The sequence below is a fragment of the Ahaetulla prasina genome, chromosome 1 (genome assembly GCF_028640845.1).
Source record: "Ahaetulla prasina isolate Xishuangbanna chromosome 1, ASM2864084v1, whole genome shotgun sequence".
Classification (NCBI taxonomy): domain Eukaryota; kingdom Metazoa; phylum Chordata; class Lepidosauria; order Squamata; family Colubridae; genus Ahaetulla; species Ahaetulla prasina.
In genome coordinates, this window is record NC_080539.1 from 188,489,991 (window position 1) to 188,517,554 (window position 27,564).

Here is a 27,564-nt window from a genome sequence, read left to right on the forward strand (position 1 = left end):
CTCAGCACCCAAAGGTCCGCAGCTATTTGAAAGGGACTGCCAACCTGTTGCCACCAACGATCCACAGATATCCAACTTGGGATCTGTCTGTGGTTTTGCAGGGGCTCACCTTATCTCCGTTTGAGCCCTTAAGGACTGCCACTCTCAGACTGTTCATGCTCAAAGTTGCCTTTTTAGTTGCGATTACATCTGCACACAAAATATCAGAGCTAGCTGCACTTTTGGTGCGTCAAGATTTGTGCATCTTTCACCCAGACAGAGTAATTCTTCATTTGGACCCGACATTTGTGCCAAAGATAAATACCTGGTTCCACAGGGTTCAGGAAGTTATCCTACCTGACTTCTGTCCAAAGCCAAGACATCCACGTGAAAAACGTTGGCATACTTTGGATGTATGCAGAGCTCTGAAGAGATACATTAAGTGTACAGCATCCTTCCGGCGTATGGAATCTCCCATATAAGAGGGTCCACTTTCTCCTTTGCTTCTTGACTCAATATTTACAATGAATCCTTCTTCTGCCCTAGCGATCATTGACCCCAGCACAGCAATCAAATCCTTCCCTGCCAAATTACAGCTCTTGACTAACATGAAATCGCACTGAAATTTAGGTCCTTTTGCTGCAGACTGGACCATAGTGGGTTTAAATATTGGTGCTCCCAATATTTAGAATTGGGAGACTCCCTACATGTCTCCCAATTCACTGAGCCTTAATCTTCCCTATACAATAAATAGTTTATTGTAAAATGGATTAGCAGATGCAATATGAAATGAAGATTGGTTTAAATGTGAAAATAACTGAAATTAAGATACAAAATTGAAATGCTAGTAAATGAGGAAAATAATTACCGTATATACTCGAGTATAAGCCGATCCGAATATAAGCCGAGGCACCTAATTTTACCACAAAAACTGGGAAAAACTATTGACTCGAGTATAAGCCGAGGGTGGGAAATGAGGCAGCTACTGGTCAATGTAAAAAATAAAGATAGAGCCAAGTAAAATAACATGAATATTTATTTGAACGAAAAACAATAAAAGTGCAAAAGGGGGAAGGAGGATTCCCAGCTTTAGAAAATTTAGAACTACGCCGCCTTTGGTATGACCTGAGCATAGCTCATAAAATTATCTGCTACAATGTACTTCCTATCAATGACTACTTCAGCTTCAACCACAACAATACACGAGAACACAATAGATTCAAACTTAAAAGTGAACCTCCAATCTAGTTTGCAGAAAATGTGACTTCAGTAACAGAGTTGTTAATGCCTGGAATGTGCTACCTGACTCTGTGGTCTCTTCCCAAAATCCCCAAAGCCTTAACCAAAGACTATCTAGTATTGACCTCACCCCATTCCTAAGAGGTCTGTAAGGCGTGCATAAGAGCACCAGCGTGCCTACCGTCCCTGTCCTAATGTTCCCTTTAGTTGTATTCCTTTTATGTATTCAATTCATGCTTATATTTATATAATTATTTAATATGTATTTGACAAAATAAAATGAATGAATGAATGAATAGAATAGAATAGAATAGAATTTTTATTGGCTAAGTGTGATTGGACACACAAGGAATGAATGAATGAATGAATGAGTGAGTGAGTTACTTCAACAACATTGTCTCACAGAAATTGACAATACAACTGCAAGCATGAAAATGAGTCCTCCTCTAGCTTCCAAGGGACCAGGGTGCCTCTGAAGGTCAGTGCTCTAAGCACTAAGAACCCAGCACAAATCTAAGCCTGTATGCACACCAATAGTGAAAATACCCTGCACAGTGTCTCTTGGCAGAGAAGGTTAATTTTCATAGACGTTGGGGTGGCTCTTTTTTTTTTTTTGGCAGGGCAATAAGGGTCTCTAATATCATTAAACCCAAGTGTGAGGAAAAAGACAGCAGCTAAAATGTTAAGGCCAGTTGTGTGACCTTCTCCAATACAGTTGGCCTGGCTGTTTGCCAAAACTTAAAACACCCTCCCATCCCCCCATCCCTGCTAAAGCTTCTTTCTTAAAACAATTGTGGTCTTTGCCTTTCATGTCGCTCAACCTTTCACCTGCCAGGTTCCTAGCCCTTCACCCTTGACCCACTCCTGTGTTTGCTTAGCATTGTGCCAATCGACTTTAGAAGTCTCTCTGTGTGTGTGTGTGTGTGTGTGAGAGAGAGAGAGAGAGGGAGGGAGGGAGGGAGTGCAAAAGGGGGAAGGAGGATTCCCAGCTCTAAACAAAGGGAAATCCCGGAATGCCAGCGCGAAAGGCGGTGCTCGCGTTCCTCCTCCCTTGCTCAAAAGCCCCAATAACCTTCACCAGCAAGGCAGACCCCACGGAAGGAAGGGGAGGCTGACTCACGAGCATCTGGCTGAAGAGCAGCTGCTCCAGGTCGCCCAGCACGGTGAAGCACGGAGGAGAAGAAAGAATGAAAGAAGGAGGAACGGCCCTCCCTCTCTCTCTTCCAGCGCCGGAAGAGAAGGGACTAGAGCACAGGCGCGCACACACGCCCAGCTTCTGAAGCACGGAGGAGAAGAAAGAATGAAAGAAGGAGAACGGCCTCCTTTCTCTCTCTCTCTCTTCCAGCGCCGGAAGAGAAGGGACTAGACACACAGGCGCGCACACACACGCCCAGCTTCTGAAGCACGGAGGAGAAGAAAGAATGAAAGAAGGAGGAACGGCCCTCCTTTCTCTCTCTCTCTCTTCCAGCGCCGGAAGAGAAGGGACTAGAGCACACAGGCGCGCACACGCCCAGCTTCTGAAGCACGGAGGAGAAGAAAGAATGAAAGAAGGAGGAACGGCCCTCCTTTCTCTCTCTCTCTTCCAACGGGAAAACGCTCTTTCGCTTGGGGAGAGGAGGAGGAGGAGGAGGTTGGCTTATTCAACCCTTCCCGGCTAGCCATCCAGCCCTTCCCAGGAGAAGGCGAGGAGTTTTGGGCGGCGACCTTTTGCTAAGCAGCAGCGGCTGCCCGACACCACCAGTTGGGGCGGAGCCGGGTGAGCCGCAGTAACTCCCGCCAGGCTATGCATTGGCGCGGGAAGCCCTGGCGGTGCAGTCCTTCTCGGCTGAGGAGAGAGGTTTCCCGACGCGAGCTCGCCGCGAGCCACCCAAAGGCCAGAAGAAAGGTCATTTCATCGAGTAATGGGCGAAGGCTCCTTCCTCTCCGCCTTACCCATGCTGTGCGAGCCCGGCTGGGCTGCAACCCCGCCGCCGCCGCTCCTTCCTCAGCCTCCCGGGGCTCGCGCTCTAGCAGCCGCCAGCTCAGGCGGACTCGGCAGCTCCCATCAGCACTCGCACGGCGCGATTCGGGCAGGAGGTCGGGCTCGCTCCGTGGCGGTGGCGGCGGCGGCGCCACCGCCACAGAGCGAGCCCGACTCCTCCTGCCCGAATCGCGCCGTGCGGTGCTGATGGGGAGCTGCCGAGTCCGCCTGAGCTTGGCGGCTGCTAGAGCGCGAGCCCGGGAGGCTGAGGAAGGAGCGGCGGCGGCGGGGTTGCAGCCCAGCCGGGCTCGCACAGCATGGGTAAGGCGGAGAGGAAGGAGCCGCTCCATTACTCGATGGAATGACCTTTCTTCTGGCCTTTGGGTGGCTCGCGGCGGCGGCTCGCGGTCGGGAAACCTCCTCCCTCAGCCGAGAAGGCTGGCGGCTCCCCTGCCCAGCCCTCTCACTGCACCACCAGGGCTTCCCCGCGCCAATGCACAGCCCGCCAAGTTTGCGCCGTCCGCCCACCAGACACGGGAATGGGGGCCGGCCTGGGGGCGACAAATCCCGCGAGACCTCGGCGGGCCCGCTCCCCGTCCCTCCCATGGGAGTCCGTTCGGTACCCCCTCCTGTGCGGGGTTCCCGAAGACGTAGACTCGAGTATAAGCCGAGGGGACGTTTTTCAGCACAAAAAACGTGCTGAAAAACTCGGCTTATACTCGAGTATAAACGGTAATTGATGTTGGAATAAGAAATTAGGAACTAAGGAAAATAAGAGGTGGAAGGTTAATTAAGTTAAAAAGTTTCAATGTAAAAATGGAATAAGCCGAAATACATTATTAATAATTTAAAAACATGATGGGGACTTTGAAAAATATAGTTAATAAGTGGATAAAAATCGGGGTTGCCTGGATACCATTGTGGAAAATATTGAATTGAAAATGAATACAATGATGAAAAGAGAATGGAAGGATGAGTAGAGGGAAGAAGGAGAAGAGAGGAAGGAGAGGAAGGAATAGAAGAAAGGGAAAAGGAGAGGAATGCTCCCCTCTGCTCCTCCCCACCCCACCCTGATCACTATGGCTCACTTTTCATAGGCTGGAAAAGGAGAAGGCCCCTCCATTGCTGAGCCACATGGCAGTTTCAGAAGAGGTCAGTTTTTTCTGAGACACCGGTCAGCAAAATCTTCCTGAGGCAATGCAGCATGTTTGCCTTATTTCCAAGGCTTTGGCAAAAAAGCAGTCCTGCTTGTAACTGTAGTCTTCTTAAGGCAAAGGTAGCAAGTCTGCCTTATTTCCAAGGCCCCACAAGCGCTGCTAAACTTTAGCAGCGCTTGTGGGGGTGAGCTGCTCTCCGTGCAGTTCCCTCTTGTACACTAAACTTCTTCTCCCCCCTCCAAAGCATTAACATAACAATCTCTTTCCCCTTCTCCATCTGGACAATAAAGGGCACAAAGTCTAATAACTTCTCCTGCAGTGAACCAAAAAAGGCTTCATGTTACAAGGTATGCTAATACTTTGCAAAGTAAGGCAAACTTGCTGGATCTCTCCCTCAAACTTAGTTGTTACTGTTATGTTACTGGAGAGGAAAAGAACTTCAGTTTACAAGAGGAAACTGCAGGCTCCGCAGCCCCATAAGAGCTGCTTTTTTTTTGCTAACGTTTAGCTGCAAAAGCCTTGGGAATAAGGCAGACCTGCTTTATTTGTCTTAGTTCGGTTTACAAAAAAGACTGCTTTTTTTTTTACCAAAGTTTAGCTGTGAATACCTTGGAAATAAGGCAAATTTGCTGCATTGTCTTAGGAATATTTCACAGTCATCTCAGAAAAGATGACTTTTAAGGGGCGTGCATAAGAGCATAAGGGGCGTGCATAAGAGCACAAAAGTGCCTACCGTTCCTGTCCTATTGTTCCCTTCATCATATCAAATTGATATAGTTGATGCATATTTTTATACATATATGTATATTTTCTTCAAAATATGTTGTTTTATCTATAACAATTGTTTGTGTATTTTGTCTGTTGTGACAAAAGAAATTAAAAAAAAAAAAGCCAGCCTCTTCTGGAACTCTGCCATGTGGCTCAGCAATGGAGTGGCCTTCTCATAACCCGGTCTCTGGAGAGCTTGGAAAGTAAGTGGGTCATCGGGGTGGGGTGAGGCCTTCAGAGGCTGGAGGAGAGGCAACCACTCCTGAGGCACCCATGAGCTTAACGACCAGCACATTCATTTTATGAATGCATGAGGGGGGAAGGCATGGGGACTCATTCATTCAACATGATCCAATTAACAAATCCTCAGGTTTCAAATGTAATTGGCAGGCTACATTACAGTCGTTACTAACTCGAGGATTACCTGTATCTACCAAATCAGCAAGTACCAAGCAAGTCCAGCCAATGATTAGCATAGTGATTCTAAGTGTAAGGTCCAATAATAATAAGTTTAAGCCAAACAAGAAACAAACAGAGGCTTGAGTAAAATAGCATTTAATCTTGATCAAGCTTAAATGGTTAGCTGTTTCAAACACATACAAGATACATGTAGGTAACAAACAAGAGAGAGAATGTGAACCCCTTTTATATTAGGAAAGTCATAAACCTCCAATTCTGGCATCTTTGATTTGTCCCTGGAATTTGGTTTGTGTATCCCCCCCAAAAAAACAGGGTAGAGCCTCTTAATGAGCATCATTAGAGTTATCTCTTCCTGATCATCTTCTTTGTGTTCACACTTGGCTATTTAGTCCCCTGGAGTGGACGGAACTCAAAAGATCAAAGATGAGATAGTTCTTAGGCAGGAGGGGGAGAGATAAGACTCTGATCAAAAGGTGGAACATATAGTTTGACAAATGCCAGATACTTCATAACAGACCCCAATAACAGTCCAGGAAGTTAGTCAATGTGGCATGTTTATGTTATAACTACTGTTGGAAGAAATATCCATCTGGGTTCAGTTCCAAGTGGGGACAAAGACACTGGAAACATGGAGGCTGCTTGGAAAGATGGTTTAATGGTGGTCAGGATCACATGGCTTGAGTTCCTGATCAGAAAAAGAGATGAGATCCTGTGCACTCCCTAGCTTTATGCTTTTTTCTGAGCTTTGAATTTCCTGGGGCACAGGAAGAGTATCCTGATTGGCTGTCAGACTCCCAGGTGATCTAGGGGTTTTGGTTAACATTGTAGGTTGTCCCTCAAGCTTGCCTGAGCCTTGCCATGTGGTGAGTTTCTGTTGCTAGATGGGTCCTATTATGTTGCAGATGATGATGGCCCATTGACAAAGGTGGGGAGAATGAGTTTCTACCTCTGACCCATTGACAAAGGTGGGGGGAGTGAGTTTCTGTCTCTGACCCATTGACAAAGGTGGGGGGAATCAGGAAGCTGCTTTGTCTTTAAAACATGTTTCTCCATTTCTCATCCAGGGAAATATATTCTGCCTTTTTAAATATTTTCTAAAATATTTCATTCTTCTAGGAGGGGGGTGGGTGCTAAATTCCTACACTACAAAGGGCATAATATATATGTCAGTGCCACAGGAAACAAATATTTACAGCATGCAGGTATACAAAGACATCATATATCATACAATGCAGGAAACAATTAGCAGGTTTCTACTAATTCTAGTATTTCAGTATATCAGTATACTGTATTCAGTATATCAGTATACTGTGTACTATATTTCAGTATATTACATAAGAAACTAGAGAAAACATCTCAAATGGGTCCCTCCCTAATTACTGTTATAGCTATTCTAATAAAGCTAGTTTTAGACCTATGACATAGTTGCTTAGTCTGGTCTGATTATAGGGCTGATTATGATATTTTTGTTAATGTGGCTTATATCAAGTTTGGATCTTTCCTTTTTTTATGAAAGTGGGATAAGCTAAACTACCTACCTGACAAATTTACTTAAGAATTGGATAGCAACTTGAATCTTGATCTGTGTGATCAAAAACTGAAATCTGAACATTAAATTTGCATAACTACATAGCTACCCAAATTTTCCATAACTGCTACATTATATGAAAGGTTTTTTTAATGAACGAAATCTGTTCTGAGCTTGTCATGTATCACTTGTGATAATATTTAAGGTGGACAAATCTTTTCTAAATTTCCCATAATTCATAGATTTGCTAGTTTATAATGAAAACATGACCCACCTAGTTAATCAAGGGCTTCCAGGAGGTGGCATGTGGTAGTTGGGTTCAAGTTGTAGTTAATACCACTTAAATACAGGAGGCCACCCTTGGACTCAAAACAATATTGAATACTGTTGGAATACCATGTTCATGTATTTTGTACAACTATAGCATTATTCAATAGAGAGAGATATTCTTCAACCGGTACCTGGCAAATGATCTGAGGTCTGTCATTATTCCTTTTTAACCATCTGCATGAAATAACTGGATGAGGTCATTTTACTGCAGAGGATGTGGTTTCATCAATTTGCTGTTGAATTGTTTGTTGGACATACTCAGCTATATATCTCCATCCCTGACCAGAATCTGTTGCAATGCTGACCCTGAAGGCTGTGAGGGTGTGAATGGGGAAGAACCAACTCAGTCCTAGACGATTGAATTGGCCTTGAATTTATGACCTCAACCCCACATCTCACAGCTGGGTCTACTGATGTGTTATCTTTGATTGCAGAAGCAAGTGTGCTACTCACCAATCAGAACAAGTATGCAATTGGGTGGGTCCTCCTCAGTGGTGGAATTCATTTTTTTTACCACTGGTTCTGTGGGCATGGCTTGGTAGGCATGGCAGGGGAAGGATACTGCAAAATTTCCATTCCCATCCCACTCCAGGGGAAGGATACTGCAAAAATCCCCATTCCCTCCCCATTTCTGGGGGAAGGATATTGGAGAATCTCTATTCCCACCCCACTCTGGGGCCAGCCAGAGGTTGTATTTGCCAGTTCTCCAAACTACTCAAAATTTCTGCGACCAGTTCTCCAGAACCTGTCAGAACCTGCTGAATTCCACCCCTGGTCCTCCTGGATTCATGGCTCATCCTTCAGGAGCAAGAGGTAACTGTGGCTAAGGGGGCGGGGCTATGTACAGATTTAACTTTTATGCAATTGCACCCAGTTTTGTATCAGAAGGGCTTGCTCACAGTGATTCACACATTGGCCTACTTCCTGGTTAGTTTATTGCCATGAACTTTACATGGAGCTGCCCTAGAAGATCACCCAGAAGTTACAGCTGGTCCAGAATGCAGCGGCACCTGCAGTATTGGGCACCCCTCATTTTGCCTATATTACACCTCTAATATGTGATCTGCATTGGCTCCCAGGGTTTTTTTTGTCAGGTATAATTTAAAGTACTGGTTATTATTTTTAAAATCCATATCTGATATTGGGCCAGATTATTTGTGGGATTGCCTTTCCCTGAAGATTCCCTCCCCTGTTCCACCAGATCAGATAATGAGGACACACACTAGCTCCCTTTCCCTAAATGTAACTTTACGTTTACAAGTCCACAAAGGAAGTGGACTTTTTCTGTAGTAGCCCATGTGTCCTTCCCCAAGACATCTGGCAAGTTGCCACCCATTTAGCCTTCTGGAAGACCATAAAGAGTTGACTCTTTTCTCCCAAGCAATGGGATAGGATGAGAACCTGAAGTTGGTTGTGTTGGTTGCATTGGAGAGTTGCGACCTTTTTGGTTTTATTGTTCTTGCATTTATTGCTGTGACCTCCCAGAGTTATATCTTTTAAGATGGGCAGGCATATAAGTCAAATAAATAAAATAAGATTTCTGTAATTTAGTCATACAAAAATGCTTATCGTGTTTGTTTTTCTCTTCAGGTATATATTGTAGAAGAAACTATTGAATGACATTGGTAATTGCAACCATTGAAAATAAATGGCATAGAATTTGTCACATCTCTTCTAGAGAAGATGGACCCATTAGATTTTCTGATTTCTTAAGAAACAACACAACTGCCATCTTAAAATGGCAGCTCAGAGGATTCGTGCTGCTAATGCCAGTTGCCTCTCACGATGCAAATCTGAGGGGATGCTGATAGACCTGAATGAAGAATTCTCAGAAACCAGTTTCAGTTCTGTCAAAGGTGAGGTGTTTTGGTTGGGGTTTTTTTTTTTTGGTTAAAAATAGATCCTATGACATTCAATCAGAATGAAAATGCTGGGAAGAGAGTAGATTACTACACACATATTACAGATTCTACAGATCGTACTATAGATTGTTTATGATCACTTAGAAACCAAATTATAACTTTGGCACTATAATTTGCCCACTTCCTACCCTTTAGAAGATGAGTCCTCAGGGCATGTTAATTGTGAATAAGAAGGAAAAATCTGTAGTAATTAAAAAGATGTTTAGATGGTACCCCAACCACTTAGGTTCTGGAGCTGTCTCAACTAAATAAAGACAGACTAAAGCAGTGGTAGTCAACCTGGTCCCTACCACCCACTAGTGGGCTTTCCAACTTTCATGGTGGGCGGTAGGGCTTTTGTCCGATACTGAAGCACTTTTCTTTTTTTAAAAAGTTTTTTATTTTCCCTAATAATTCCCACAATTTGACCAGTGTACAGTACAATCACTTATCCAACAATCGATCCTATACTCAAATTATGCTCAATCAGGCCTGCTCTGTCGCCACTCCCTCCCTTAATCCTTTCTACCCTTCTCATCCTTCTTCTACTTTCCCCACCATCCTCCTCCTCACTTTCCTACTCCCCCTCCTCCTTCCTACTTCTCACTTCCATCCTTTCTAACCCTCTATCTTTCCCTCCTCCTCCTCCTCCTCCTATCCTTTCTTTCCCCTCCCTTCTCTCCTACCTACCTGCCTACCTACTTTCTTCCTTCTTTCTTCCTCTTTCTTTACCCTTTCCCTTCCGGAGTGGTTACCGAGCAGCCCCAACTTTACACCATTCCAACTTATTTAATTCTACCATTATTCCTGTACAATGGCAATCAATCAATTTATAATCTTCCCCCTCCACCCCATTTCCCCCCCCTCCACCCCCCGAGACTTCCCAGAACAGAATACAGGGTATAGTAACTAACAAACATAAACTAAAATATAACATAAAACATAATCCATTTCATACCATCACACTATCAATTCCCTTCTTTCTTAAACTCTAATACATAGCAAATCCTAACCACTCAAAAACTAATTGGTATTTTTTAATCTGATACTTATTTTGAATATAATCAATCCACTTTCTCCATTCCAAAATATATTTTTCGTGTGTACAGTCTTTCAAGTAGGCAGAATTTTTTGCCATTTCTGCTAAATTTGATACTTTACTAATCCATTCTCCAATTGTAGGTAAGTCTTCTTTCTTCCAATATTGTGCAATCAATAATCTTGCAGCAGTTATTAAATTCAAAATCAATTTTGTCTCTATAACAGTACAATCTGGAATTATTCCTAATAAAAAGAACTGTGGAACAAACTTGATCTTCTTTTTCAAAATGTTCTGCATAATCCACCATATTTTAATCCAAAAAGCTTTAACTTTTTTGCAAGTCCACCGTATATGATAATAAGTAGCATCCTCACAATCACATCTCCAACATTTTGCTTTCACATTTGGATACATACACGACAGTTTTTTTCGGATTTAAATGCCATCTATAAAACATTTTATAAAAATTTTCTCTTAAATTTTGTGCTTGCGTAAATTTAACATTCCTCACCCAAATTTTTTCCCATGTTTCTAACATTATAGGTTGTTGAAAATTTTGTGCCCCTTACCATACAATCTTTAACCAATTCCATTTCTGAATCAATTTCTACCAATACGTTATATAATCTCTTTATATGCTGTTGACCTTGATCTTTTATTTGTTTTACCAAGTTATCATCACTTTGCCTAATACCAATTTTCTGATCTATTTTCCCTCTAGATTGCAATTGTCCATACTGGAACCACGTATAGTTTCTCCCTTCATCCCTCAATTTCTCCCTAGATTTTAATTGTAATTCCCCCTTTTCCATAATCAAAAGCTCTTTGTAAGTAATAACCTCCATTTTTTGTAATATATTTATATTCTTTATCATATGTCTGGTATGATACCATACTGGTATCTTACCATCTAACTTATATTGGTATTTTTTTCCAAACCCTCAACAAAGCACTTCTGACCATATTATTCTTAAATATCTTTTCTTATCATATAATACATATGCATGCCAACCATATAACAAACCATAATCTTCTATATTCAAAACCCCTTCCTCTGTTAAATTAATCCAATCAGAAATTAAAGATAAAGCAACTGCATCATAATACAATTTCAAATTAGACATTTTTAAACCCCCTCTTTCTCTAACGTCTTGCATTATTTTTAACTTTATTCTCGGTTTTTTACCCTTCCATACAAAATTACTAATCCCTTTTTGCCATTCCTGTAAATTTGCATCTTTCTTCAATATTGGAATCATTTGAAACAAAAATAAAAATCTAGGCAAAACGTTCATTTTTATAGCTGCCACTCTTCCCAACAATGATAATTGTAACTTCTTCCAATTCTCCATTTCTTTAATTACTTTTTCCCACAATACCTCATAGTTATTTTTATATAACTTTACATTCGATGCTGTAATATATACTTAGGTATTTGACTTTTTTAACTACTTCATATCCAGTTATTCTTTCTAGTTCTTCTTTCTGATGTGTATTCATATTTTTAATTATCATTTTTGTCTTCTGTTGATTCACTTTAAACCCAGATACCTTACTATACTGATCAATTGTCTCCTTTAGATATACGGCTGAATGTATTAGTTGAGATAAAGTAACAACCAGGTCATCTGCAAACGCTCTTAATTTATAATCTTGATTTTTAATTCTAATTCCTTTTATTCGATCTAAACCATGTATATTGCTCAATAATATTTCCAAAGTTAAAATGATTAATAATGGTGACAAGGGACATCTTTGTCTAGTCCCGTTCTCAATCTTGAAGGATTCTGTTAATCCACCATTTACTATTATTTGATCTGTTTGCTTTCGATATATAGCCTTAATTGTTTCAATAAAATAATCCCCAAATTGCATTTTTTCTATTACTTTAAACAAAAACTGCCAATCCAATCTATCAAAAGCTTTTTCCACATCCAAAAAGAAGAGTGCTGCTGAGACCCGGCTGTTTCTTTCCAAATATTGAAGTAAATTTACAATTTGTCTCATATTATATCTCATCTGCCTCCCCTTAATAAATCCTGTTTGATCATTGTGTATTATTTGAGTCATCAGTGGCATCAATCTATTCGCTAATATCTTAGCAAATATCTTATAATCAGTATTTAAAAGCGATATTGGCCTATAATTCTCTGGTTTAACACCATCTCGATCTTCTTTAGGTATTAATGAAATAAAAGCTGTCCTCTATGAAGGAGGAACTTCTCCTCCCCTTTGTATTCTGTTAAATAACTCCTTAAGTGGTTCAATCATCTCATTTTGTAAATTTTTATAATAAGTAGTTGTCAAACCATCTGTACCTGGTGCTTTATTCGCTTTAAGCTGCTTAATTGCAAACACTATTTCCTCTGAAGTAATTAATTGGTTCAACTCTTCCCTTTGATCTGCTGTAATTTCTAAGATACCGTGGTCTTGTAAATATCTTTATCTTGTAAATATCTTTATCATTAATCACATCTCTAGCATATAACTTAGTATAATATTCTAAAAAAGCTTTTTTAATCAAGTTTTGCTGATATACTTCCTTACCTCTATATTCTATTTTATCAATTATACGTCATTTCTGTTTCTTTCTTAATAAATATGCTAACCACCTTCCAGGTTTATTAGCATTATTTAAACAAATTATGCTTTGCATATTGTAAATTAGTTGCCACCTGATCTGCCATTAACATATTAAATTGACCTCTTAATATATTTATTGACTCTTTTATTTTACTGTCTCCTGAATTACATACCAATAACTGCTCCTTCCTTTTAATTTCCTCTTCTAATTCCTTTCGCTTTTTCTGCAATCTATTTCTATATTTATTATTCATATCCAATAAAATTCCCCTCATATAAGCCTTGGTGGCATCCCAAACTATCTCTATAGGTGTCTCCTTATCCATATTCAAAGAAAGAAATTCCTTCATTTGAGTTTTACATTCATTTACATTTTGTTCATATTTAAACAAATTCTCATTCATCCTCCACGACCTCCTGGCCTCCTTTTCCCGATCTAGCTCAATCCAAACCGGGCTGTGATCAGACAAAATTCTAGAACAAATTTTAGTCTTTTTCACTCTGAAAAACAAATCATTAGTAATTAAAATAAAATCGATCCTAGAAAATGATTGATGTCTATCAGAAAAAAAGGTAAAATCTCTCTCTTTTTCATTACGTTCTCGCCATACATCTCTCAGTTCTAAATCTTCCATCAAATCAAAGAAGGCCTTTGGCAATTTAATATGATTGGAAATATTTCTAAGACTTCTTTTATCTTTCTGGATAGCCATCACTCCATTCCAATCACCCATTAATATGTGAGTTTTATAGCCCCAGGATGTTATTCTTTTATGTAAAAACTTATAAAACTTTTCTTGTTGTTGATTTGGTGCATAAACTCCTATTAAAAGTATCTTTCTCCCCTCCAATAAAAGTTCGATAGCGATATATCTTCCTTGATTATCCGCCTCAATTAGTGTTGCAGATAAATTATTCTTTATATAAACAACTAGTCCATTCTTCTTTTCTGTAGCAGATGCAACAAAATGTGTTCCCAATTTTGAATTTATCAAATATTTCTGGTCTAATGTTCTAATATGTGTTTCTTGTACACATACAATGTCATTTTTAAATTGCTTCAAATAATGAAATATCTTTCTTCTCTTTTGTGGTGAGTTTAATCCATTAACATTCCATGATAAAAGTCTAATTGCCATTATTGGCGATCAGAAACTTTTGAAGCACCAGCTTCAAAAAAAATCATATCTTTCTTTGGGCCTTGCTCCTCCCACTGTTTCCATCTTGGTAGTAGCAGATTGAGCCTGTTGAGCCTTATTGTTCCTTGCGTTTGACAGCCGCTCTTTTCATCCTTGGCTCTTTTGGAATCTCTGATCCCATCTTAGACACATCCAACACTTGTAAAAGGTCTTCTTCCATTACTATCACTTCTTTTTCTTTAATTTCACCTTCCTTTCTCCTACCATCCGGAGATGGTGGACTTCCAGCTTTGAACACATAAGCATAAAATTCTCGTGCTTTACCGACTGTATTAAGACGATGTGCTTTCCCTTCATAGTAAACTATTATACCAGTTGGGATGTCCCATCTGTATTCAATCTGACGTTTTTTAAGTTCGTTCACCAAAAAGGCAAATTCCTTCCTACCTCTCAACATTTTGGGGGGAATTTCCTTTAGTATTAAAATATCTTGACCAGCCGCTTGAATCTTGTCTCCTTTAAAAGAAGCTTGTAAAATCTAATTTCTCACTGTTCTAGTAGTAAAATAAATGACAATGTCTCTCGGAAGATTTCTTTGTCTTGCTATCCAGGAATTCACACAATAAATTTTGTCAATATGAAGAGCCACATCTACTGGGCAAACTGCCAAAATCTCCGCAAAGGCCTCAGAAAAAATTTGCTTCAAATTCTCTTGTTTATTCTCTTTTAGGCCCCGTATTCTTAAAGCAAATTCCATGGCTCTATATTGTACTAAAACAATTTCATCATCTGCTTTATCCATTTTACTTTGAGCTACCTCAATCTTATTTTCCAATTTTAAATTAACTTTCTTTATTTCTTCTACTTCCTGCCAAACCCTGTACAGCTGAGGCTAAACCTTCCCTAACTTCTTTATTTCCAATTTGAATTTCTAACATCTGTTTTTTCATCTCTGACATTTCTTCTGTAATTAATTTAAACTTATCTTCTATCTGAGAGGTTTGCAAATTCATAGCATCATTAAGGGATTCTCTCATAAAATCTTTCAAATTATCCTGAAGTGCTTCCAAATTTAATGATTTTGTATCTGCTGTATGTGCTGGAGAAACTCCTGGTGTAGATGTTCCTGGGTTTTTTGTTACAGTTGTCTTTAATTTTTTTGTTGCCATCTCTTAAAGTTTCTCTTTAACTTAATGTTACTTATAAATCTTCTAAGTTTTTTAAAGAAACAGTCTCAATGTCTCTTCCCCCTTCTTGTTACAATGTTTTAAAAAGTCTCCAGCAATTCTTCAGCAATACACAGCAGACAGTGAGAATTCTCACACTTTCGTTTTCAACTGGTTAGCTCGTTAAAGAACATTTTCGCTTTGAAGTCAGCTCCAAAACTTAGAAAAAAAATAACAGGGAATTGATTTAATTACTTGCTTTTGTAGTTAGAGTTCTCCCGTTTCTGTTCAGTCCGGTATTTTCTTCTTTAAGCTAAAAGGTCCCGGCATTGGTCGTGGCAATTAGGTCTGCCGAAGCAGGAAAAAAGCTTCGGATCTGGAGCGCTTTGAAGTTCTGAGGGGGCTTAACCCTTCAAGCCCCCTGGTGTCTTCCAGGAGTTCTAGGGAAGCTCTACCTCTGCCTCTTTCGTTCACCTCCTCTTCTTTGCCCGAAGAGGGGGAATTTCGAACTGCCCGGTAGCTGATTGTCGCTGTCCTAGCAGTCCAACACGATCCAGAGGTTGTGATCAAAAAGATCACCTCCATTGCCATTACAAATTGTGCATAATTTTCCAAGTGAAAAATCTTGTACTCCTATTCAGAAGTCACAATACTCCTACTGAATTCAGTGAATAGTTGAGTAATATCTAATGACTAGATAATCTTCTGTAATTCCTTGTACAATAAGAATTCCTTCACAATTAATAAAAATGATTATATAGTATAAAGTATCTTTAGGAAATTGCATGCTTGCTTCTAAACCCCAGTGAAGAAAATTGTAGATAATAATCATATGGTTATAAAATCCCAAGGTTTGGGGGCTAATTTGCATTTTATTTTGCGGGGGATACATTTTGAAAAAAGGGGGGAAACTAGACAGAATAGTGACAAATGTTAATTTAAGTTAGGTAAAAATTAATGTAATTATCCTTGTATATATCTTTTGTAATCTAATATCAAGTACAATTTAATGATAGTCTTGAGAGGGATTTTGGGAAGTACAGTACATCCAAGTTTTTCAAGGTTCACATGAAGCCTTTGAGTCTTCAGTTTTGCATCCTAATTTAATAGTACTTCATTGTTTGATGTAACTTGTGTAATATTATTGATTATGTCATTTGCCATTCCTTATTTTTAGTGCACTATTTTCTTTGTAGTGCCTTCTCCTGGTACCTTGATGACAGATAGTCTTACATCATTGGGAACGGCAAAAGAAGTTGTAGCTATTAAAGACTATTGTCCAAACAACTTTACTACATTGAAGTTTTCTAAGGGGGACCATCTCTATATCTTAGATACCTCAGGAGGTGAGTGGTGGTATGCCCACAATACCACAGAAATGGGCTATATTCCATCCTCCTTTGTGCAGCCCATAAACTACTGGAACTCTTCATTAAGTGACAGTGGAATGTTAGACTATCTCCTTGAAAGTTCTGATGAAGGAGCAAAAGAGTTGGATCTGCTTGGAGACTGGTCAGATGCAAAGTGGAACTTAGCTAAAAACAATCCTTTTTTGAACAGCATTGAAACTCCTAACCATTTTCTGAATGGAAATATGAAAGAAATGTCAGAAAAAAGCAAAGAGGGCTCTCCCCAAATCACAATGGATTTGTTACTCTTTGATACAGTGCCTACATTTACAGGGTCAAGTTCTGCAGCAAATAACAGTGCAGATAATAATCTTGACAAAGTGCCATCAGTTAATGGATTTGATTTTGAGCAAGCAAACAGACGAGACAATCCTTTTTTTAGAAGCAAGCGCTCATACAGTTTATCAGAGCTCTCTATACTTCAGGCAAAATCAGAAAATCCATCTTCATCAGGTTTCTTTACTGGACTGAAATCTCCTACCCCAGAGCAATTCCAAAGTAGAGAAGATTTCAGGGTTGCATGGCTAAGTCATCGGAAACTAGCAAGATCATGCCATGATTTGGATTTGCTGGGTCAGAACCCTGGTTGGGGTCAGACACAACCTGTGGAGACCAACATAGTTTGCAAACTGGATAGTTCAGGTGGTGCAGTTCAGCTTCCAGATACAAATATTAATATTCATGTACCTGAAGGACATGTGGCTGATGGAGATGCACAACAGATCTCTATGAAAGCTCTATTGGATCCACCACTGGAACTCAACAATGACAAATGCAGTACGATAAGTCCTGTGCTAGAAATTAAGCTGAGCAACATGGAAATCAGAACACCCATTATATTGGAAATGAAAATTTCAGCAAAATTTAACAATGACATTGTGAGCAAGAATTTAGTAGCTTTAAGGTGCCTGAGGAGTGATGTGAAGGAAGGCCCATATACTCCAATGGCGCTAACTTACTGTTATGGAGGCACAATCCAGGTTCAGTTGGAGAACCTGGAGCCCTGCATGTATATAGCTACTGTAGCCCAAGGACAGAACATTTCATATCCTTACACGGTTTGGGATTATATCAGTAAAAAAATTACAATTGGGGTCTATGGTCCAAAACACATACATCCTTCATTTAAAACTGTAGTTGCTGTATTTGGACATGACTGTGCCCCGAAGAATCTTATAGTGAATGAAGTTACACATCAAGTACATAGTGCAGCACCTGTAATGCTGCATTTGTGGGGAAAGCACCAGTTCTTCTTACTAAGGCTACAAGACTTAAAACTTTGTATGTTTTCAAATGTGCCTAATTATGAGGTGAAAGCCAGTGAGCAGGCAAAAATGGTGAGAGGATTCCAAATGAAACTTGGCAAAGTCAGTCGCCTCATTTTCCCCATCATATCACATGATCCTAATGAGCTGTCTGATTTTACTTTAAGACTACAAGTCAAAGATAACAAAGATATTATGCTTGCTCAGTTCTGTGTACAGACACCTCAGCCACCTCTTAAAAATGCTGCTAGGTGCACTGGACAGCGAAGGTTTCTGAAAAAAAATGAAATTGGGAAAATAATATTGTCTCCTCTTGCGACCACCAGCAAACATCCTGTTTTCCAAGATCGGACTGTCACTGGTTTAAAATATGGCAAAATGCTGAAAACAGTAGTGAGGCAAAATAAGAACCATTATCTCTTGGAGTATAAGAAAGGAGATGCTATAGCTTTGCTAAGTGAAGAGAAAATCAGATTGAAAGGTCAGCTCTGGACCAAGGAATGGTACATTGGATACTATCATGGTAAAATTGGGCTAGTCCATACTAAAAATGTTTTAATTGTTGGAAAAGTCAAACCAAATTATTTCTTTGGACCTGAGCTTACTACAAGTATGTTGCTGGAGCAAATTCTAAGACCTTGCAAATTTCTTACCTATATTTATGCTTCAGTAAGGACTTTACTGATGGAAAATATTAGCAGCTGGCGTGCCTTTGCAGATGCTCTAGGATATGAGAACTTGCCACTTGCTTTTTTCTGTCGAGCAGAATTGGACAGTGAGCCAGAATGTGTTGCTTCTGTGTTGGAGAAATTGAAAGAGGACTGTAATAATTCAGAAAGTAAAGATAAGAAATCTTTCCAGAAGGAACTTATGTTGGTAAGTATTTTCACTGCTCATTGTTTTAGCTTCTTGTTGGTGAACTTGGTACAGTTAAAGAATGTAGTGTCTAGGTAGTGTGTCTAGGTAGTGTTTAACTATGTATAAAGGTCTAGCAACCAAGGCAGTACCTATTGCTTGCTTCTAAAACAATTCAACTAAAAAGAACAGTTTTTTTAAAAGAACATATTAAGCATTTGGTTATACTTTTCTGCCAACCTAGCAGTTCATTTTGCCAACCTAGCAGTTCAAAAGCACGTAAAAATGCAAGTAGAAAAATAGGGACCAACTTTGGTGGGAAGGTAACAGCGTTCCATGCGCCTTTGGCATTTAGTCATGCCAGCCACATGAACACGGAGATGTCTTCAGACAGTGCTGGCTCTTCAGCTTTGAAACGGAGATGAGCATTGCCCCCTAGAGTCAGGAACAGTTAGCACATATGTATTCAGCCACAGCCAGATTGGCTTCTGCTAGAGATACTTTAATAGAGGATTCTTGGACTGGGAAGGAAGTTGGATTAGGTGACCTCCAAAGTATTATCTAGCCTTTAAATTCTTAGTACAGAAAGGCAAACAGGATTAACAGGAATTGGATTAATGTCATGATTGAAATTCAGCAACAGAAGAATATATTTTATTTAGAAGAAATATAAACAATCAAAAGAATTGCATTGTTTGTTAACATACAAAGGAATAAATTTGGTAGCATGTAGAGAGCATTTGGGTTAAGCAAAGCAATATTAGTGTCTATAATTGCCCACTTGATAAGAAAATGCTGATGGTGATTTGTAAGCGCAGCTTGCCAATTTTTCAAAAAGGCATAATATTGTAAAGGGACTTCAAATGACCCTGCTATCTGTTGAGAGACAAAATTCTGTTAAGCATTTTCAGACTTGTCTTTCCTACTCAGAAGATGAAAGAAAAAACAAGGAACGGCTATCCTTGTCTTGATCCTAACTAATAGAAAAACGTAGCTGAGGAAAATGAAGATGTAATGCAAAAACTAATGCATTAGTTTTAATCAAACTTATCTTGGACAAAAGCACATTTTAATAAAGTTAGTAGAATTACCAATAGCAATAGCACTTAGACTTATATATCACTTCACAGTGCTTTACAGCCCTCTCTAAACGGTTTACAGAGCATATTGCCCCCAACAATCTGGGTGCTCATTTTATTAATCTCGGAAGGCTGAGTCAACCTTGAGCTGCTCAGAATCGTATTCCTGGAGTGAGCAGTGAGTTAGTGCTTCAGTATTGCATTTTTTCCTTCCAATTCCCTGCCAGCCTTTGCTCAGAGAGCTCCACCACCACTAGTTAAAAAGCAGAGAATTTTCCAAATATTCATCCAAATATAATTTAAATTAGTCATTTCTTTTTTTTTTCCATTAAAAAAGTTTTATTTTTACAATCATGTCAAACAACTCATTCAATATACAGTTATATACAATTAGTCTGGCCTGCCCAGTCACCACCCCCCTTTTTAACACTCTTCCCTCTTCTACCTTCTTTTACTTTCCAGACCTTCCTCTCCTTCTCTTATCTACATCCTCTCCTCCCTCCACCCTACACCTTCCTTCTCCCTCTTCTACCCCTCTTCCTTCCTCTTCTCCTCTTTCCTACCTCCTACTCTCTCTTTTCTCCCTCCCCACCGTTCTAAAATGGTAATTGGGCAGACCTGACCCTACATTAATTATATTTATACATCTTCAATAATCCCTGTACATTAACCATCACTCCATCTCTAGCCTCAACCCCCCAATTCCCTCCCCTTACCCCCACCCCCACCCCGACTTCCCAGAACAAAATGCAGGGTATCAAAACTAACAATCATAATCTAAAATAATTCCTAAATTATAATCTCTAGTCTCTCCACACTTAATCACACTCTCAATTCCCCTCTCCTTCAGAAATATATCTAATACAAAATATTTCCTAAATTTACTCATATGCTATTCGATATTTTTTTATCTGATACTTATTTTGAATATAATCAATCCACATTTTCCATTCTAAAATATATTTTTCTTGTGTATAGTCTAATTTTCCCCCTCCATGAAATGACTAATTTAAATTACATCCAAATATAATTTAAATTAGTCATTTCATGGAGGGGGAAAATTAGAAACAAAAGATAGACAGAGCACATGAATGTACCAGACTTCTGTCAGCAAAACAGAGATTTACTCTGCCAATCACTTGTTTACAATGTTTTTATACAGAAGCTTCTCATAATAAATTTGGGTCATAAACGTATTTTTTCTCTTGAGAAAAGCAAATTACATTTTATCAGATTTAGAAAATTAGATCCATCCTAGATGTAGGTTGTTTTTGATTTACACACATGGAATCACCAAAATAACTTTAAGGAATAAAATTATGTGAAAATTGTGAATTGAAATTTGATTGTGCATCCAACACTGTGAGCTATATTTAATTGTAAACTGCTTCAAGTTTTGTTTAATGGGAATAAATATTTTAAATAAAAGTATCCAGGTCTGTTAGAGAAATACTGTATAGATTCAAAATCAATGCCAACAAGAATTGTATCAGACTTTACACATGTTGCGTGGACCTCACCTGATTCTAAGGATAAGCTATAAGCGCTGCAAGTGACCTTGACCAGGGAATGATTCCACTATTAAACCAACCCTTGACCATCTAGCTGCTGTTTTGATTCCTCCAGTAAAAATGCACCACTTCCTAAGTTAGTTTAATAGCTACTATCATTAGAAAACATTCTCTGATGTGTATCCAAAATCTCCTTGCTTGTGATTTAAATCCACTATTTCTTGTCCTCTCATCCGGGACAACTCTAAACATTTCTACCCAAACTTTAACTTTGCCAAACTATATTATGCAGGCTTGGTTTACTAAAGTTTGCACCAATCAGCTGTCTTTTCTAAAGTAAATTATTTATTTTTCAGTAATACGTGACTACCATTCCTAGAATCTTCATATTTTTTGCTATTCATATAATTTTTTAAAAGTACATTTGCATAGAAAACAGGTGTGTATAGATGTATCTTGCCAATTACTAAACTACAGCAAATTCTTCAGAACATTAATGACTAATCTTGTGGTTTTTTTCCCTCAGGCATTATTGAAAATGGACCATCAAGGCTTAGTCGTCAAGCTAATTCAGGATTTTGTTCTTCTGACTACAGCTGTAGAAGTGTCTCAGCGCTGGAGAGAACTTGCTGAGAAATTGGCTAAAGTTTCTAAGCAACAAATGGATGCCTATGAAGCTCCCCATCAGGATAAGAATGGTACAGTAGATAGTGAGGTAAAAAAAATACATTGTGTTCCGGCCATCCTAGAAGACCAAATTAACTCAGTAACTTGGAAAATGAGTTTCATGCTATGTTCAACATATTTTTCCCTCTCTTAAATAAAGACAGCCAACCTAAGTACCTGTACCTGCATGTCTTCTCCAGGCACTGAGTCAGTATCTCCTATACTGTATTTCCTATATGTCGTGTCCCACTCCTCCGCTGACGGCCGGGTCAGGGAAATCCGAATCAGGCGTGCCTCTGCAGCTCTGCCAAAGTCCTAGCAAAGTCCTCAGGGCAGGCAGGAGACCAGAAAGTGACTTCAGCAAGCTATGTTTAGACTTTGCCTGACTCAGAGAATGCCAGAAAGCAGATCCTTTATATAGGCCACGGGATGTGGCTCCATGACTCAGCACTTATCCAGGCCTGCCCCTCCCTTCCTTCTGTTGCCTCCGCCTATCAAGTCTTCTGACGCGAGGGTCACTCCAGTCGGCAGCTGTTGGCAATAGACCTCCCTCAGGCTCACATGCTGTGGAGGAGGGGGAGGGGTCTAGTTGCTCCGTTTGCCTGGGCATGGAGCCAGAGCTGGGGGCTGGAGATATTTCCTCCTCTTCAGACTGTCTGGGCATGGAGCCAGGGCTGGAGCCGGGAGGCATACTAAAATATTCCTCCGTGTTCGGAAGTAGATAAGAAGGCCCCGGCTGTGGTGAGATTGGGCGAGACACAACACTATCCCTCACCGCAGGGCCCTTCCCCCGGGGCTGACGATCGGGATGCGGTCGGGCCGGGTTCTGCTCGTGGAAGGCCCGCACCAGGTCCGGGGCGTGGACGTTGGAGGCGTCGACCCAGGTGAACTCGGTCCCATACCCCTGCCACGCAACCAGGTATTGGAAACGCCCCTTCAGCCAGCGGGAGTCGCGTATGCTGTGCACCTCGTACTCCTCCGCCCCGTCCTCGTCGACAGCGCCGGGCAGCGCCGGGCGCTGGAGGGGAGACGGCGGGGCCTCAGGGACCAGCAAGGACCGGTGGAAGACGGGATGGATCCGCATGGAACGCGGCAGGGTCAGCGGTAGGCCACGGATGTGGCTCCATGACTCAGCACTTATCCAGGCCTGCCCTCCTTCCTTCTGTTGCCTCCGCCTATCAAGTCTTCTGACGCGAGGGTCACTCCAGTCGGCAGCTGTTGGCAATAGACCTCCCTCAGGCTCACATGCTGTGGAGGAGGGGGAGGGGTCTAGTTGCTCCGTTTGCCTGGGCATGGAGCCAGAGCTGGGGGCTGGAGATATTTCCTCCTCTTCAGACTGTCTGGGCATGGAGCCAGGGCTGGAGCCGGGAGGCATACTAAAATATTCCTCCGTGTTCGGAAGTAGATAAGAAGGCCCCGGCTGTGGTGAGATTGGGCGAGACACAACACTATCCCTCACCGCAGGGCCCTTCCCCCGGGGCTGACGATCGGGATGCGGTCGGGCCGGGTTCTGCTCGTGGAAGGCCCGCACCAGGTCCGGGGCGTGGACGTTGGAGGCGTCGACCCAGGTGAACTCGGTCCCATACCCCTGCCACGCAACCAGGTATTGGAAACGCCCCTTCAGCCAGCGGGAGTCGCGTATGCTGTGCACCTCGTACTCCTCCGCCCCGTCCTCGTCGACAGCGCCGGGCAGCGCCGGGCGCTGGAGGGGAGACGGCGGGGCCTCAGGGACCAGCAAGGACCGGTGGAAGACGGGATGGATCCGCATGGAACGCGGCAGGGTCAGCCGGTAGGCCACCGGATTGATGACTGCCTCGACGGGGAAAGGACCGATGAACCGGTGGTCCAGTTTCTTCGCCAGCCGGTCGGACGGGAGATGCTTTGTGGAGAGCCACACGCGGTCTCCGACCACCAGTGGAGGTGTTGCCCGTCAAGAATGATCGGCGACCCGCTTGTAGTCCTCCTTCGCCCGATTCAGCTGCCGACGCACCATCTGCTGGACCGCGTGCAACTCGGAGAGAAAGGACTGTGTCTCGGGAACCGGGGAGTCCGGGGGCGCCAGAGGGAAGAGCCGCGGATGGTACCCCAAGTTGGCCAGGAACGGGGTGGTCTGGGTGGAGGTGTGTTGGGAGTTGTTGAAGGCGAACTCTGCCAGGGACAGGTAATCGGCCCAGTTGTCCTGCTGTTGGTTCACTAAGCATCGGAGGTACTGCTCCAGGACGCCGATGACCTTCTCCGTCCCGCCGTCGGTCTCCGGATGGTGTGCAACAGGCACACCTGCACCTCCAATGTGGCCATCAAGCTCTTCCAAAAGCGAGCCGTGAACTGCGCCCCACGATCCGACACCACCCTGTCCGGCAGACCATGGAGGTGGAAGACGTGCTGCAAGAAGAGACGGGCCGTCTTGGTGGCGGTGGGCAGCCCGCGGCACGGGATGAAGTGTGCCATCTTGGTGAGCATGTCCACCACCACCAGCACCGTGGTGAACCCCGAGGACGGCGGCAGGTCCGTCAGGAAGTCTATGGAAATCACCCCCCAGGATCTGTCAGGAGTCGGCAAGGGCTGGAGGAGACTGAGAGGGCCCCCCGTGGTGGCCTTGGCTTGCCGGCACGGCACGCAGGACATCACGTAGGCATGGACGTGATGCCGCACCCGGGGCCACCAGAAGGTCCGCGTCACCAGGTTGAGAGTCTTGAAAAACCCGAAATGGCCCACGGCAGGGTTGTCGTGGCACTGGGCCAGGATGAGGGACCGGAGCAGTCCCGTGGGCACATACAACCGCCCCCGGAACTTGAGTACGTCGTCTTCCAATGTCCACGGAGATGTGGGGCCCGCCTCCGCTCACCGCTGCTGAGACCAGGCGTCTTGGCGCTGCGCCTCTCACACCCGGGCCCGTAAGTCCACCGGTTCCCGGGCGGCGGCCAAGGCTTCCGTCGGCAGTACTGTCCGTGGAGAAAGAGGGTCTTGGGTGCTCTGGTACTCCGGCTTACGGGACAGGGCGTCCGCCCTCCGGTTGTGGCCGCTGGGGATATAGGTTACGTGGAAGTTGAACCGGGCAAAGAACAGCGACCACCGGATCTGCCGCTGGTTCAACTTCCGAGCCGTGGTGAGATGTTCGAGGTTCCAATGCTCCGTTCTGACCTCCACCTGATGCCGGGCCCCCTCCAGGTGGTGCCGCCATGCCTCGAACGCGGCCTTGATAGCCAGAAACTCCTTTTCCCAGATGGTATAGTTGCGCTCGGAAGGGTTGAGCTTCCGCGAGTAGTACACGCAGGGAAAAAGAGTGCCGCCATCCGCCGGGGCCTGTAGCAGCACCGCTCCGAGGGCGATGTTGGAGGCGTCCGTCTCCACCACGAAAGGCCGGTGCGGGTCGGGATGTCACAGGATGGGCTCCGTGACGAAAGCCTTTTTGAGAGCCGTGAAGGCTTCCTCCTGTGGGGGACCCCACCGGAACGGGATCTTCTTCTGGAGGAGCTGGGTGAGCGGAGCCGTCAGCGTGGCGAAGCCCAGGATGAAGGTCCGATAGTAATTGGCGAAGGCCAGCAGCCGCTGGACATCCTTCACCCAACGCGGGGCTTCCCAGCTGCTCAGGGCCTCCACCTTGCGCGGGTCCATGGCAATCCCCACGGGTGAGAGGATGTGCCCGAGGAACTCGATGGACGTCCGGAGGAAAAAGCACTTCTCCAGCTTGGCGTAGAGCTGGTGCTCCCGCAGGCGCTGCAGGACCAGGCGGAGGTGCTGGAGGTGACTTTCCCTGGACCGGGAGTAGACCAGGATGTCGTTCAGGTAGATCACTACGAACCGATCCAACATGTCCCGGAACACATCGTTCATAAAATGTTGGAAGACGGCGGGGGTGTTGGTCAGCCCGAACGGCATGACCGTGTACTCGTAGTGTCCGTTCCGGGTGCCAAATGCCGTCTTCCACTCGTCCCCTTCACGCATCCGCACCAGCTTGTAGGCCCCCCGAAGATCAAGCTTGGTAAAGATGGAGGCCTCCCGCAGCCGGTCCATCAGCTCCGGGATGAGCGGCAGGGAGTAGCGATTCCGCACCGTGATGGCGTTCAGCCGGCGGTAGTCGCAACACAGGCGCAAATCCCCCGTCTTCTTTTTCACGAAGAGGACCGGGGCCGACAGAGGGGACTTGGAAGGCCGGATGAACCTTCGGGCCAGATTTTTGTCCAGAAAGTCCCTGAGGGTGGCCAACTCGGGCTCAGACATGGAATACAGGCGTCCCGTTGGCAGCGGGGCGCCGGGCTGCAGGTCCACGGGGCAGTCGTAGGGCCGGTGCAGGGGCAAGCGGTCCGCCTCCTTTTCGCTGAAGACGTCAGCGAAGTCCTGCAGGTCAGGGGGCACAGCAACGGCCGGGGTGAAGACGTCCTGGCCGGCGCAGGTGTGGCGGATGTGATCGACACACTGCAGGCTGGGAAACGAGATGGCGTTCCGCGACCAGGCCACCTGAGGGTCGTGAGTCTGCAGCCAGGCCAGTCCGAGGATCACCGGGAAGTGGAGGTCCGCCGTCACGTAGAAGCGAATCGCCTCCTCGTGGTCCCCGATGGCGAGGCGCAAGGGCTGCGTGGCGAAGTTAATGGGTCCGGCCACCAGCTCCCTCCCGTCGATGGTCTCGACGCTCATCGGAGGGTCCACCAGTACCAAGGGGACCCCAAAATGGTCCCCGAAGGCCCGGTCCATAAAGTTCGTGGTGGCCCCCGAATCCACCAGCGCGTGCGCCGGGATCCCCTCCGGCCGGTCACCCACCCACACCCGGGTGTCCAAAATCAGGTGCCGAGGGGGCTCGGGGTCCATGTCAGCCATGTCTGGCAGGGGCTTGATCCGTGCCCGGCCTAAGGTTTCCCTGAGGCCGGGCCTGCCCCGTTTCCCGACTGGCCAGGCTGGGATTCGGGGACGGGTGCATGTGTTCCGCCGCGCTTCCTGGGGCATGTGGCGGCGAAATCGCCGGGCTCCCCACAGTACAAACACAGCCCCCCTTGGCGCCTCCGGCTCCGCTCCTGGGCCGTCAGGCGAGGCCTGGCCGCTCCTAACTCCATGGGCTCCTCGGCGGCGGCCACGAAGCACGGGGCAGCCTGGGACGGGGTCGGCACGGGTTGAGGGAGTGCAACGGTCTTTGACGGTTGCTGGCGGTGACGGGACGGGCGTTGCTGGAGACGGGTGTCAAGGCGCAGGCAGAGGGGCACCAGGTCGAAGGTCCGTGGCGCCTCCACCCGAGCCAGCTCGTCCTGGAGCTCTTCCAAAAGGCCCCTCTTGAACGCATCCGCCAGTGCCGTGTCGTTCCAGTCCGAATCATGGCACAGCAACCGGAATTCAGCGATGTACTCCCGGAGGGGGCGGGGCCCTTGTTGAATCTCTCCTAGGCGCCAAGCGGCCAATTGGGCCCGCACGGGGTCCTCATACATTAGGTGCAGTTGCCCCCAGAACCCCTGGTAGTCCGCCAGCAAGGGGCTGTCCCTGAGCACCAAAGGCGTGGCCCACTGAGCAGCCTGGCCAGACAACAGGTTCATCATGAAGGCCACCCTGGCCCGGTCATCTGGAAAGTCCCCCGGCCGCAT

The 27,564-nt window shown here is 44.0% G+C and overlaps 1 protein-coding gene across 5 annotated transcripts in view; it reads left to right on the top strand.

Moving 5' to 3' along the window:
- Nucleotides 1–27,564, top strand: part of SH3BP4 (SH3 domain binding protein 4) — a 90,760-nt gene that overhangs the window by 50,778 nt on the left and 12,418 nt on the right. The window contains exons 2-4 of one of the 5 annotated variants that reach the window (XM_058185181.1): nucleotides 8,972–9,237; nucleotides 16,390–18,762; nucleotides 21,858–22,046. In XM_058185181.1, the coding sequence (XP_058041164.1) occupies nucleotides 9,199–9,237; nucleotides 16,390–18,762; nucleotides 21,858–22,046 (2,601 nt within the window). In that variant the 5' untranslated portion in view covers nucleotides 8,972–9,198. The remainder of the gene's footprint in view (nucleotides 1–8,971; nucleotides 9,238–16,389; nucleotides 18,763–21,857; nucleotides 22,047–27,564) is intronic. The other 4 variants (XM_058185172.1, XM_058185202.1, XM_058185196.1 and 1 more) reach the window with 4 other exon arrangements.